At 35.3% G+C, this 13,012-nt stretch overlaps 1 protein-coding gene across 1 annotated transcript in view; it reads left to right on the top strand.

Annotated features, from left to right (window-relative positions):
* Positions 1-1,198: 1,198 nt before the first annotated feature.
* The window catches only part of LOC109067108 (activating signal cointegrator 1), a 63,153-nt gene continuing 51,339 nt past the window's right edge, over positions 1,199-13,012 (top strand). Inside the window, 12 exon segments of the mRNA XM_042760988.1 lie at positions 1,199-1,490; positions 2,007-2,182; positions 3,994-4,121; positions 4,222-4,440; positions 6,611-6,689; positions 6,771-6,876; positions 7,043-7,258; positions 9,696-9,822; positions 9,962-10,146; positions 10,642-10,709; positions 10,712-10,765; positions 10,897-10,988. Of these exon segments, the coding sequence (XP_042616922.1) occupies positions 1,411-1,490; positions 2,007-2,182; positions 3,994-4,121; positions 4,222-4,440; positions 6,611-6,689; positions 6,771-6,876; positions 7,043-7,258; positions 9,696-9,822; positions 9,962-10,146; positions 10,642-10,709; positions 10,712-10,765; positions 10,897-10,988 (1,530 nt within the window). The 5' untranslated portion in view covers positions 1,199-1,410.

Consider the following 13,012-nt stretch of genomic DNA (forward strand, 5'->3'; position numbering starts at 1 on the left):
GAATTTTCAATCTAAAACATTCAACTAATTGTAAATTGATTTGTTTTTTACTGTTTAACAATTAGAATTGTTGTTACAACACACACTCTCCTCTAATTTTAAATTGTTCATGTTGAATGTTCTTGAAGTGAGATCGTGTTTGATTTACTCATATTTCTGAGTTTCTTTTAATTTTAAAAGTTTTAAAACAATGTTAGTATGTTTTTTTTTGTCTTATTAATGTTAACTGAATTGAATTAATTGAATGTTGAATGCAAATAATATATAGTTTTTTGCATTGACAAATTGTGGAGTGGTGCAGTTCATCATATAGCTTGACACTATATAATTTGGTGTGACATTCAGAATTGTGCCAGTAAAAATACTTTCTTAATTATAAATCATAAAAAGTCAACGGAACACAAGAGAAATAGTATCAGCAAGAGTCACAAGCATTTTCATCGATTTATAACTGGGTTTAACATAATTAATCTAAAATATCTGGAAAGGCTGAGAAGAGATGACTTACTTTGCATGATGATTTAGAAAAACAATACAAAATCTAATGAATCTGCACAAAATAAATGTTTAATCGTAAGATAGTAATGATAACGATTTATGTTGAAGTTAGTTACTTAGGGAGAGTATATTCCATTTTCATTTTATATAGAATAACTTTTATGTTACACCATATGACAATTTTAGGCACGAATGCAACAAATTGGTGAATAAATCCAATTTCAAATACAAAATCTAAATGACCACATATATTTTGGGAAATGCAAGAGTCAGTACAACACAACTCAATATTTTTTATGCCTAATATTTGAAGTAAAAAAATAAAAACTTTTTTCAAGCTTATATGTCTCCCACCGATTTGGCACTTAATAGACATTTTTGCTTAAAATACACATACATTACATAAAAATTACCCCAGACTTTCGAAATGTAGTGTATCACAGTTTCTACAAAAATACTAAGCAGCAAAAACTTTTTTTTTTTCAACATCGACAATAATTTAAATTATGATAATGGTCATAATATCATCGCAATCCAAACGACGATCATAATAATGTCGCAAGCGCAAACAATTCTGATTGGTCCATCCTAACCAGCGTTGAGAAAAGTAACAGTTGTCATATGATACAGTCATTAAACTTCAGTGGCGGTAGGGACAATAATTTGCGTTTGATTAACGGTAATGATAAACTTGAATAGCCTTTTCATTGAATATTTAAATGGTACAATTGTATAAGCATTTTTTAAACCCATTTTACCTGATCAGCAAGAGTACGGATTTTGTCTATGGAGACTATTGTTATGAAACACGTCCCCCGGAAGTAATTTTAACCGCATGAGTCAAAAGCCGACAGCTCTCGGTGGACGTAACATACAGGCAGTGCAGTGTTTCACAGTTTTACTAACTTCATCATGGCTGATTCTTTGCTTCGATGGACTGCTGATAAGTTAAAGCATAATTTTGGATTGGAGGCAGGCGATGACATTGTACAGTAAGTACATTTTAATAGAGGATGAATTGTGCGCAAGTGGCCATTTGTAGAAATTATGTAAAGTATAAATAACAGAACTGACAAGCCAGAATGTAGACTAAAACTAATAATGGAATAAATACAATAAGAAAAGGGATAACTTGGTGGGCAAGCCTATTTTGTACAAAATAATCACATCGCCAGTTTTTTTTTTTTTTTTTGGACGAAATATTGCCATCATGTTTTAAGAAGTACTACTATGTAAAACACCTTGTTACATCATTATGAGATTTATTCCCAAAGTGCCACACTACCACTACATTACTTTTCAATATTGACCATATGGAAAATATACATTAATGTAACAAAATACTGCTAATGTGAAATGTGTAAGACATGTATGCGGTGATTAATAAATACAGTAACTGACAGTAGATTCTTTGGCCATCTGGTATTCAGAAATGTTGTTTTTGAAAGGGTCTCTGTGAGAATGAGTGGGCTTTGTGTTAGAAAAGTCTCACTTATCTGTGTTTTCAGGTACATCCTATCTATTGACAATGCTGATGAAATTGTGGAGTATGTTGGAGATCTCTTACAAGGAACGGAGGGAAACAAGAAGGATTTTGTGGATGAGCTGGTGCAGAGATGGCAGAGGTATCAGATGCAAGCGCCTGATGGTCAAGGGGGCGTCCTTAAGAAAGAGGCAATCATGGGTAAATATGGACTGATGTTTTTAATGTGAATACTGACACTGGTAAGAACTAAGGATACTATATGAGTCGCCATATCTGTATCTATCTTTTGTTTGTTCAGTTCAAACTCTTCTTCTGTGGTAGGTTTAAACGAAAAAATTAACTCTTTTCTATTCATCTGTTTTCATGTAAACAATTCAAACATATGTATGTTTATTTTTTGAAAGTTTCCTAAATTTTGAAATCAGAATGTCTCAGGCCTGTTCACATCAACACAGATGTTCACACAATATTTAAGATGCAATTGCAAAATATCAAGATGCTAATGTTTTTTCTTTCAGTGTTATTCTTATGTTTGTTTCAGTATTTGATATGCTTTGACTGATATTTGTCATAATTGCACTTAATAATTTGTCCATTGTTCAAAATGTTGCAATAAAACACAAACACATACACACACTGGGGACTCACTGTGCAACTTTCCATTTTTGTCATGGGCTGTCACAGTGAAGAAACAAACATCACTTACATGTTTTTAAAAAGTTCAAATAGTTGGTTCCAGATTGGTTCTACTACTATTTATTGTCGATTAGCAATGCTTCCTGTTTGTGAGCACCACCAAGTCAAATAACATATTTTATATAACAGTGCTGTCTCCATTCACATGATCAAAAACGTAAATCTTATTGGTTTTATTCGCAGTGCAATTGAAAAGAGATTAGAACACCTCTGCAAACAAAATATACTCCACCCCAAAATGAAAATTTTGTCATTAATCACTTACCACAATGTCGTTCCAAACCCGTAAAAGCTCCGTTCGTCTTCGGAACACTATTTGAGACATTTTGGATGAAAACCGGGAGGCCTGTGACTGTCCCATAGACTGCCAAGTAAATAACAGTGTCAAGGTCCATAAAAGGTATGAAAGTCGTCGTTTGAATACATTTGCCGTAGGACTTTGAATGTGGGTTATATTGAGAGGTGGGTACACTTTTTGTAAGCGAAGAAAACAAAAATAATGACTTTATTCAATAATTCCTTTGTCAAAAGTCTCCTCTGTGTCTCTCCATATCACCGTATGCTGCGTATGCTCTTCTGTATCAGCCGCGCCACAAGGATGCACTGTTTCTACGTGTATCTAGCTTTGATTTGAAAGAAAACAGCGCATCCTTGTGCCGCGGCTGATACAGAAGAGCATACGCAGCATACGGTGATATGGAGAGACACAGAGGAGATCGTTGACAAAGGAATTGTTGAAAAAAGTCATTATTTTTGTTTTCTTCGCTTACTAAAAGTGTTCCCGTCGCTTCATATAACCCAGATTGCACGTCTGATGGCAGATGGTGTATTCTGACGTTGATTTTCATACCTTTTATGGACCTTGACACTGTTATTTACTTGGCAGTCTATGGGACAGTCACAGGCCTCCTGGTTTTAATCCAAAATATCTTAAATAGTGTTCCGAAGACGAACAGAGCTTTTACGGGTTTGGAACGACATGGGGGTAAGTGATTAATGACAACATTTTCATTTTGGGGCGGAGTATCCCTTTAAACCCAGCCCTTGCAAGCTGCTGTTTATCTGCTTGCAATAGCAAGTGCAGCAGCCATATCTTAAAATCCAGTCAACAGACGATGAATAGAACCAAGTCCCCGGCCTACATTTTTTCTTAATCGATAGGTCGCAAATCAAAAGAAAAAGATCTGTTGCTACTTCTGTTTTATCACAAAGTTCAAAACAACCATTATATTGCTTGATCTGTGGATCTTCATATATTGTAATGTATCTGTTCAGTGTTAATAAAGGAATTTTGTATGAAATGTCTGCCGCAGAGGGTCTGGATACAGCTACCAAAGACACTCAGAAGAAGTCCAAGCGGAAGGGAAGAAACAAGCAAGAGATTGTGACTGTCTGTCAGGAAGAACCAGAGCCTGTGAAAACTCCCATTGACTTGATGAAGGTATGTCAACTCATTTAAACATCTAAAACTCCTTCATAAAAAATATATCAGGTTTAACTAGGTGGAAAGAATTACAGAGGGATTTACTTTCTTTTATCAGGCACAAGAAAACAGCGGCTCCAGCTCAGTGAAAAAGAAGAGCAAGTTTGTGAATCTGTATGCTAAAGAGGGTCGAGATAAGCTGGCTGTTCTTCTTCCTGGCCGTCAACCCTGTGAGTGTCTGGCTCAGAAACACAGACTCATCAACAACTGTCTGAGCTGCGGCCGTATAGTGTGTGAGCAAGAAGGATCTGGACCCTGTTTGTTCTGCGGCAGTCTGGTGAGTAGTGATGTTATGCTCAACACTGAAGCTCTGAAACTTGTATCAAAAAAAACAACACATTTCACATCAAATTACTGTATCGGAGCTTGATTCGTTTTGCCAAAAGCATGTGATCTTTGATGTTTAAAGCTTCATCGTCTGAAAACCATGTGACTGCTTTAGTATCTGGTTCAAACAAAGCTGTTTCCTTTACATTATATTACGTTATAGTGCAGTAACATTAACATTTTTTTTTTTTTTTTTTTTGCTCAAATTAACCTTGCCTATGAAATAACCGGACTAAGGCAGAGTTAAAATAGAAAGATCGTGGATTTAATGTATGAATTTGTTTCATTTATTTTACTTCTTATAGTACCAGTACACCGACACAATTGAAGGACTTTTACAGTGAACATTATTTATATACAAAAACATAAAACAAAAAATCAGTTCTAGAACCAGCGGCTGTAATGGAACGCAGCACTTTGGAAGGTGTTATTTATTTTTATGACCACTAGATGGCCACAACATAAACTGTGTTGAAAAGCTTCAAGTAAAGAACCTTTTTGGTTTTTTTTTATTTTTATGTTTGGTAGGTGTTATTTATTTTTAGTGAATGCACACTTGGATTTCTGTATACAGTTGTGCAGAACGCTTTACTTCGCCATCACTGCTGGTGAGCTTTGTCCGCTTACTACTCAGAACAGGCTGTTTGTGATAGACCCATATCCCAAGCCTATTGTTTTTGTTTTTTGATTTTAATTAGTATATGTAAGTGTCAGTAGTATTAATATAAAAATGTAATTTAAGTGTATTGTTTTTGGAAAACCGTTTTTTAAGGGTGAATCTCATGAAAACAGAAAATGTCCAGGTTATATGACTCCAATTTCGTTGCTTTCTTCTATTTCTCAAAGTTTTCCAGTTTATTTGAATACAAAAAATGTAATGTAAATATTGTAATTTTTGTAATTATTGTTGTGTTTTTATTTATGGCTGTTAATTGATTAATAAATATTAGTTTTGTTTAAATTATATAAGTTTTTTTTTAATGTGTATATTTATTATGTATATATAAATACACACACATGCATGTATATATTTAAGAAGAATATGTTATGGTTATATATTAAATATATTTATATATAATATAAAATATAAGAATATAAATATATAAATGTATATACATGTAAATATTTTCTAAATATATAATTTATGTGTGTGTATTTATATATACATAATAAATATACCCTGTACACATACATATATTATGTAAACAAAACTTTTATTTTGGATGTGATTAATCGTGATTAATCATTTGACAGCCCTATTTATAATATATACAATATCATTCAGAAGTTTGGGATCCCTATATTTATTTCTTAAAGTGCATATTTGACAGGCAGCGAAAGCTGCAATGAGGGTGCTTAGCTAAGGCGAAGAGTAAGAAGAAGGAAAAGCTGGTTTGAAATGTCACCTGTGGTGAGAACATTTTGGAGCTGTGGTGTGCCAGCTTTTCCTTATTTTTATTACTATTTTTAAAGAAATTGATTCTTTTGCTCAACAATTTTGCTCAAAAATTACAGTAAAGACAACTGTAATGTTACAAAAGCTTTCTATTTCTGTTCATCAAAGAATCCTGAAAAAGACACTGGTTTCCACAAAAATTAAGCGTAAGTATATTAAGAGAAAACGGTTATTTTGAAATCGTAATAATACTGCATGATATTTTTGTTAAATATAAATATAAATGCAGCCTTGGTGAATAGCAGACAAAAACATAAACATAAAATACAAATCTTACCAATCCCAAAATTTTAGACGGAAATGTGAGTATTGATATAGCTGTTTGCATTGGCCATGGAAAAGCCCATACAAATCAACCACTGTTCTCCATCTTGTCTAATCTTATGGACCTTGCAGATTTGATTATGAGAGTGATGGACAACTGTTTAAGACAGGGGTTCTCAACTCTGGCCCTCGAGGTCCAATTTCCTGCAGTTTAGCTCCAACCCTTATCAAACACACCTGAACAAGCTGACCTTCAGGATTCAGGATTGCTAGAGAGTTACAGGCAGGTGAGTTTAGGAGTTAAACTCTGCAGGAAAGTGGATCTTGAGGGCCAGAGTTGAGAAACTTTGGTTTAAGAAGTCTTCATCAACACTGTTTAACATTTTCATGCATAATTCAGGTCTGTACTACAGAGGAGCAAGAGATACTGCAGCGGGACTCCAACAAAAGTCAAAAGCTCCGTAAAAAACTCATGGGAGGTAAGAAATGAAGTGATTGTATTTGTTTTCCCCTGACTAGCAGCATTTGTGTGACAGCCTTTGTTTTCTGTGTGGCCTCAGAGGGAACTGAGCGGGAGTATCTCCCCCATCAAGAGGCCAAGATGAAAGCTGGTCTGGAAAATGCTGTAAAGCACAAAGACAAACTTCTGGAGTTTGACAAGAACAGGTCTGGCTTTCCAAATACACTGCTGTTACCCTATTGATGTAATTGACCAGGGATTCATTCGATTAATTTCAGCCTGAGAAATGCCCACGAACCATCTGAAGTTTAATGCACACACAGAACTAAAGTTAGATATTTAGATAATTTGAACTCTTCCTCTTTCTTTTAGTGTTAAGAGAACACAAGTCTTGGATGATGAATCCGATTATTTTGCAACGGATTCCAACCAGTGGCTTTCTCCAGGTGAGAGGGAGGCATTACGCAAGCGAGAGGAGGAACTCCAGGAGCTTCGACACGTTTCCCGCAAAGACCGCAAGATTACAATCGACTTTGCAGGGAGACGAGTGCTGGATGAAGGGGAGAATTTGACTCCGTACTACCAGAAGTAAGGAGCCACCTTTGTAATTATTATTATTTTTTTTTTTCGGTTCAGCCTTCAGAGGTGTAGTCTTTGAAGTCTGCGGCCTTCGCAGGATGCAACCTCTGAATTGGGACACAGCTTAGGTTTTACAATATTTCAGGTATATATATATATATATATATATATATATATATATATATATATATATATATATATAATATATATATATATATATATATATATATATATATATATATATATATATATATATATATATATATATATATAGGGGGGTCAATCGATTAAATTATTTAATCGCAATTAATTGCATGAGTTAACTCATGATTAATCACAATTTAATTGCACATTTTTATCTATTCTAAATGTACCTTAAATTAATACTTTTTGATTGTTTGCCTCTCTGTGCCCACATACTGTATTTGATGCAGCTAAATTCTCAATAAAACGGAATATGAAATAGTGACTGAAACGTGACCCATTAAGACTACATAGCTCTCCCGATGTTAATCTGCACAAAAATCCTGATTTATAATCTAGCCGTTGTTTGATAAAATCAAATAGGCTACACACAAGATAAATACAATAGCTATGTTGTAATTTCGGCTATACTTGCATGTAAAATTTAGAGAAGTAACAAAATATCTGTTTTAACTGAAAGCGCTGCTCCTCTCTGCCGCTCGCTGAACAGAGCAGACGCAGATAGAGGAGTGTGCGCGTCCTGGGAAAGAGAGACAACTAAAGGGGTCTGAAAAGTCGCTAAATCTAGCGGCAAAGTTGACATATATAAGGAATGTCAACGCAAGTTAACACATGCGATTGATTCAAAATCCTTAAAGGGGTCATATGATGTTGCTAAAAAGAACATTTATTTTGTGTATTTGGTGTAATGAAATGTGTTTATGTGGTGCAAGGTTCAAAAAATTCATTATTTTCCACATACTGTACATTGGTTCTCCTATATGCCCCTCCTTTCTGAAATGCATCGATTTTTACAAAGCTCATCGGTCTGAAAAGCGAGGTGCGTTGTGATTGGCTGAATACCTCAAGCGTGTGACTGAAATGTTACGCCACTCACCATACTGTGATGCTGTGTCCCGGCCTGAGCAACCAGACAAAAACATTAAAACCCATTATAAACGAGGCATTTGTTGCATTCAGTGGGGACATTATTACTGATTATAATGACTTATACTGTCTTTTTATGCATTGCGCCTCGTAAACATAAAACCATGTCTGCATTTGTGATTGGAGAAACGACAAACAACGCTACTCTACACTGCTCAAAACTCGCTTTTGAATCATCAGTGGCAAATTTTTTAAATATAAAAAAACGTACCTACAGTCTGTGAGTCAGAACAGGTGGCATTGTAGTCTACTCTTCCAGGATCAGGAAACAGACCTCCATAAAATGCGTTGCACACATCTGAATATTTGGGTTAATCTGTTCTGGCATAGTGTTGTAAATACAACTTAACCAATGATATCTACTCGTGTCCTTTTTTGGAAGGCCAAACAAAGTAGTTTCGCTTTCACAATGAAACACACAGTGTCTCCTCAACGTCGTTGGCGGAAACAACAATACTACAGCGAGAATAAAAGTTACGCTTCTTCCTTTGCTTGAACAATTGGAGGCCTTATGCAAATCTTCCCACATCATAACGTAGACATACGTCTACATACATACTTTATACATGCGTAGGAAAAATGTTTGCAGAAAATACATTTCTGTAATATAACCTTCAATCTGATGGTTTACTTTGTTGGATATAGCAAATGATGACAAATTGAATGTGCTAAACAAGATAAATCTGTATTGATTGTCTGTAACTGTATGTCCATAGAGTTTTTCCATTCCAAAATTTAAGACATTATACAGTAAATTAAAAGGTGTCGTTTTATTAGGCTACTGCTGCACATTTCTTTGTGAAATTAAAATATATCAAAACTAAATTAACATTTTAAAACAAACCCCACATCAGAAAAGTAAGTTAAACAAATAAAATAAATCTCTTAATATGAACAAACTAAGGCTTTGTCTGTGCTCTTTCCATTTAAAATTAGAGGCAACCACTGGATTTTAATCATGATCCAAACAAAGATGCAACATACATGCAACATGAATAGTTTTTAATCTAAATTAGACTGTATAATTTTGAAAATTGAACGAAAACAGAATGGTCTGACTTTAGTTTTGTGAAACTATACTACATAAAACATATCTGAACAAAAGAGCAGACGAGCTGACACTCTCTGACAGCAGGTGGCGCTTATGAACAGCAATGATACTGTGTTTCCTGGGTTACTTTAATTGACACCATTAACTTAAGGGTCAAGGTAAATAATACATGTGGAGGCTGTTGAAGTCCGTTGATATTGCATATTAATTGCAATGCATGATTGACAAGGCATGATATGAATATAATTTTTTGGATTTTGAAAGGTTTGATGAGACAGTCAAGGCCATCAACACTGGTTCTTTTGGCCAGACACCAAAACATTCTGTTTCCACTGATGGACAGCACCTCAGAGAGCTCGTCAACCCCAACATCATGCAGGCCGCACCAGAGGTGGGTGGAAACAAGCTGCTTCTGAAGGCCTTATATTTTTATTAAAAGTCGATCTTAAATGCAAGGACGTTAATGCCATTTGTATCTGAGTTGCTATGTGTGTATGTCTGTTTATTAATTGGGCTTTTTGTTGTGCTAGTGGGTTGATGTGTCCGGTAGTGGCACCTCGCGCAAGTCTTCATCCAAGACTGTAAGTAATACACAAAAAAGTGAGCGCCGCCAACTCAGACTACAGGACAAAGAGCTGCAGGAGATCTCAGATGGTGGCTGGTGTCTCAGCATGCATCAGCCATGGGCTTTGCTGCTTGTTAAGGGCATAAAAAGGTACAGTTCGCTTGAAGACCCCATAAAAATCATCTCAAAAATGTGAATGGTTTTTCCCACTTAATTATGATTAGCACCTTGCTAGCAATTAAATAATAGCACGTTACTAGCAACTGCAAGTAGCAATTCATTTTGATGTACGCACAAAAAAAAGACAATAATTATTCTTGCATTAATTATTTTTTTAAAATTCTGTACTTTTGTGTAAACAATTTATTTTATACAATTCCAGTATTGGCCAAAATCCATATATGTATGAAAAATATTGTGCATTCCTAAAGTAAGCTAATGGAAACCAACTTTAAAAAAATTACATTTGAGATTATCCATACCAACATTCTGTTCAAAAAAACAAAAACAAAAAAAAACTTGCATGGCATTAGTTGATTTGCTTCTTTTATACTTTTTGTTTGTCTGTATATTATGTGTATATATAGCAGTGCACAGTTCATATGAACATTTTCCATTTTCTCTCCATTTCTTGTGATTGTGTAGGGTAGAAGGCAGAACGTGGTACACATCCCATAGGGGGCGCCTGTGGATTGCTGCTGCTGCTAACAGACCACTCCTCAAGAGATTGCAGAGGTAGAGGCCATGTACCGCCACATTTACAAAGAAGGTGTGTTTGATGTCTGCAAATATATAACAATAATGCTAAAGTGGTCAGACTTAAATTATCCCATCAAGCATGTATGTAGACTGCAGTGCCTTTGTATTTTCACCTATCTTTTCACTTATTTCTCCATCCAGAGCCCAAGTTTCCTGCGGAGTATCCCACAGGCTGTCTGTTGGGCTGCGTGAACGTCTCCGATTGTCTCTCTCAGGAGCAGTTCAGGGAACAGGTCAGTGGCTTCTGTTGTCCCTCAAGGTTTTATCCATACAAAGCATTCTATTTCTCTTAAAGCGCTCTGAGCTTGTTTTTGTAAACAAGCATGGCATCTTGTGCTTAAATCATTAACATCACCTGCTGTCTCCCAGGAAAATCTGGAGCTCTCAGGGGCATTTACACACACTTATAACAATGTGCTGTTACAAAGCAACTAAAAGTCACTCACTTTCAGTGATTTGAGCCATATATGTTTATTGTTAGTTTATTTGCAGTCACTCCAAAACATATTAGGGATGACTTCGCAGATTTTCAGGCAGCTTTGTATTGTTACAGTGTCGGTAGTATATGTAAATGAACAATGTGCACCCAGATAGCCCTGTTTATTTGTCAGCAGTTGATAGCTCAATAATGTGTTTAACATCATCCGGTGGACATTTGCTGACAAATAAACTGGGATATCTGAGTGCAGGTAACAGAGAAAGAGTACAGATTGTTTATGTACATATACTACCAACACTGTAACGATACAAAGATTTTTGAAAACTGGTAGAGTTATAATTTAAGCCATACTTTAAAAATGTGTGAATGGCTTTGGATTAGGACTATAACACCAAGTCCTAACCAGACACGTCAGGCAACACAATAAAAAAAAAGTACCTTTTCCGTTTATCAGAGTTTTTGTATTAAAGGGTTACTCTATCCCAAAATGAAAATTTTGTCATTAATCACTTACCCCCATGTCGTTCCAAACCTGTAAAAGCTTCGTTCGTCTTCTGAACACAATTTAAGATATTTTGGATGAAAACCGGGAGGCTTGTGACTGTCTCATAGACTGCCAAATAAATAAGTGTCAAGGTCCAGAAAAGCATGAAAAGCATCGTCAGAATAGTCCATCTGCCATCAGTTATTCAACCGTAACGTTATGAAGCAACGAGAATACCTTTTGTACACGAAGAAAACAAAAATAATGACTTTATTCAACCATTTTGGCAATTCTGAGCAGTACGCAGATGGCGTACGCTCTTCTGTGTCAGCTGCGCTGTGCCGATGCGCTGATTTCTTTCAAACCAAAGCGTAAATACACTTAAAAAATGTATCCTTGTGGCATGGCTAATTAATTAATTAATGACAAAATTTTCATTTTGGGATGGAGTAACCCTTTAACAAGCCCGCAACGGCGATACACAACGAGCTTTGGGGCATTCTGTTTTAGAAATGGTTTCTATTTCTGTGACTTCGTGGCAGGAACAGCAGCAAACTATGACATTGATGATGTAAGGTACTGATTATGTGCTTTAATTATGTGCTATTTAATGTTATAAGGGCCTAATATAAGTTTGAATCTAATTTGTGTGACCCTTATTGACATACTTAAAGTGACAATGGATAATTTTACCTCAGATGTTGCAAATAAATTAAAGGAAACATTCGTTAAAACTATGAACAAAAAGTGAACCAACGGTATTCCATGACAAAGATGGTATCAGTATTAAATTGTATCAGTATTTGAAATAATGTTACAGTGGTTTATAGGACTATACACTCTTCTGATTGGCTGTGAATTTTGATTGATTTTGATGCGTCGTGTAGCTGTGTCGCGCCTGATGGTCTAATTTCTGTACATAATCCGGGATTAAATCATCCAGACTGTGTGATGCATGAATGATATTCAGACATGTTTAAGTGTAACATAAAGGAACATTTCACCTAAAAATTTTGTCATTAAACCTGTATGAGTTTCTTTCTTCTGTTGAACATAAAAGCAGATATTCTGAAGAATGTGTGTAACCAAACAGGTGCTGGTAGCCATTAACTGTCATGGTAGTTTTTTTTTTTTTTTTTTTTTTTTTTTTTTATATATATACTTAGGAAGTCAATGGTTACCAGAAGCTGTTGTGTTACCAGCATTCTTCAAAATATCTTCTTTCATGTTGAACAGAAGAAAGAAACTCAGACAGGTTTGGAACAACTTGAGGGTGAGTAAGTACTGACAGAATTTTGGGACCAGACCGCTGTATATGTGCATTAGATGGATGT

The sequence above is a fragment of the Cyprinus carpio genome, chromosome A7 (genome assembly GCF_018340385.1).
Source record: "Cyprinus carpio isolate SPL01 chromosome A7, ASM1834038v1, whole genome shotgun sequence".
Taxonomy (NCBI): Eukaryota; Metazoa; Chordata; class Actinopteri; order Cypriniformes; family Cyprinidae; genus Cyprinus; species Cyprinus carpio.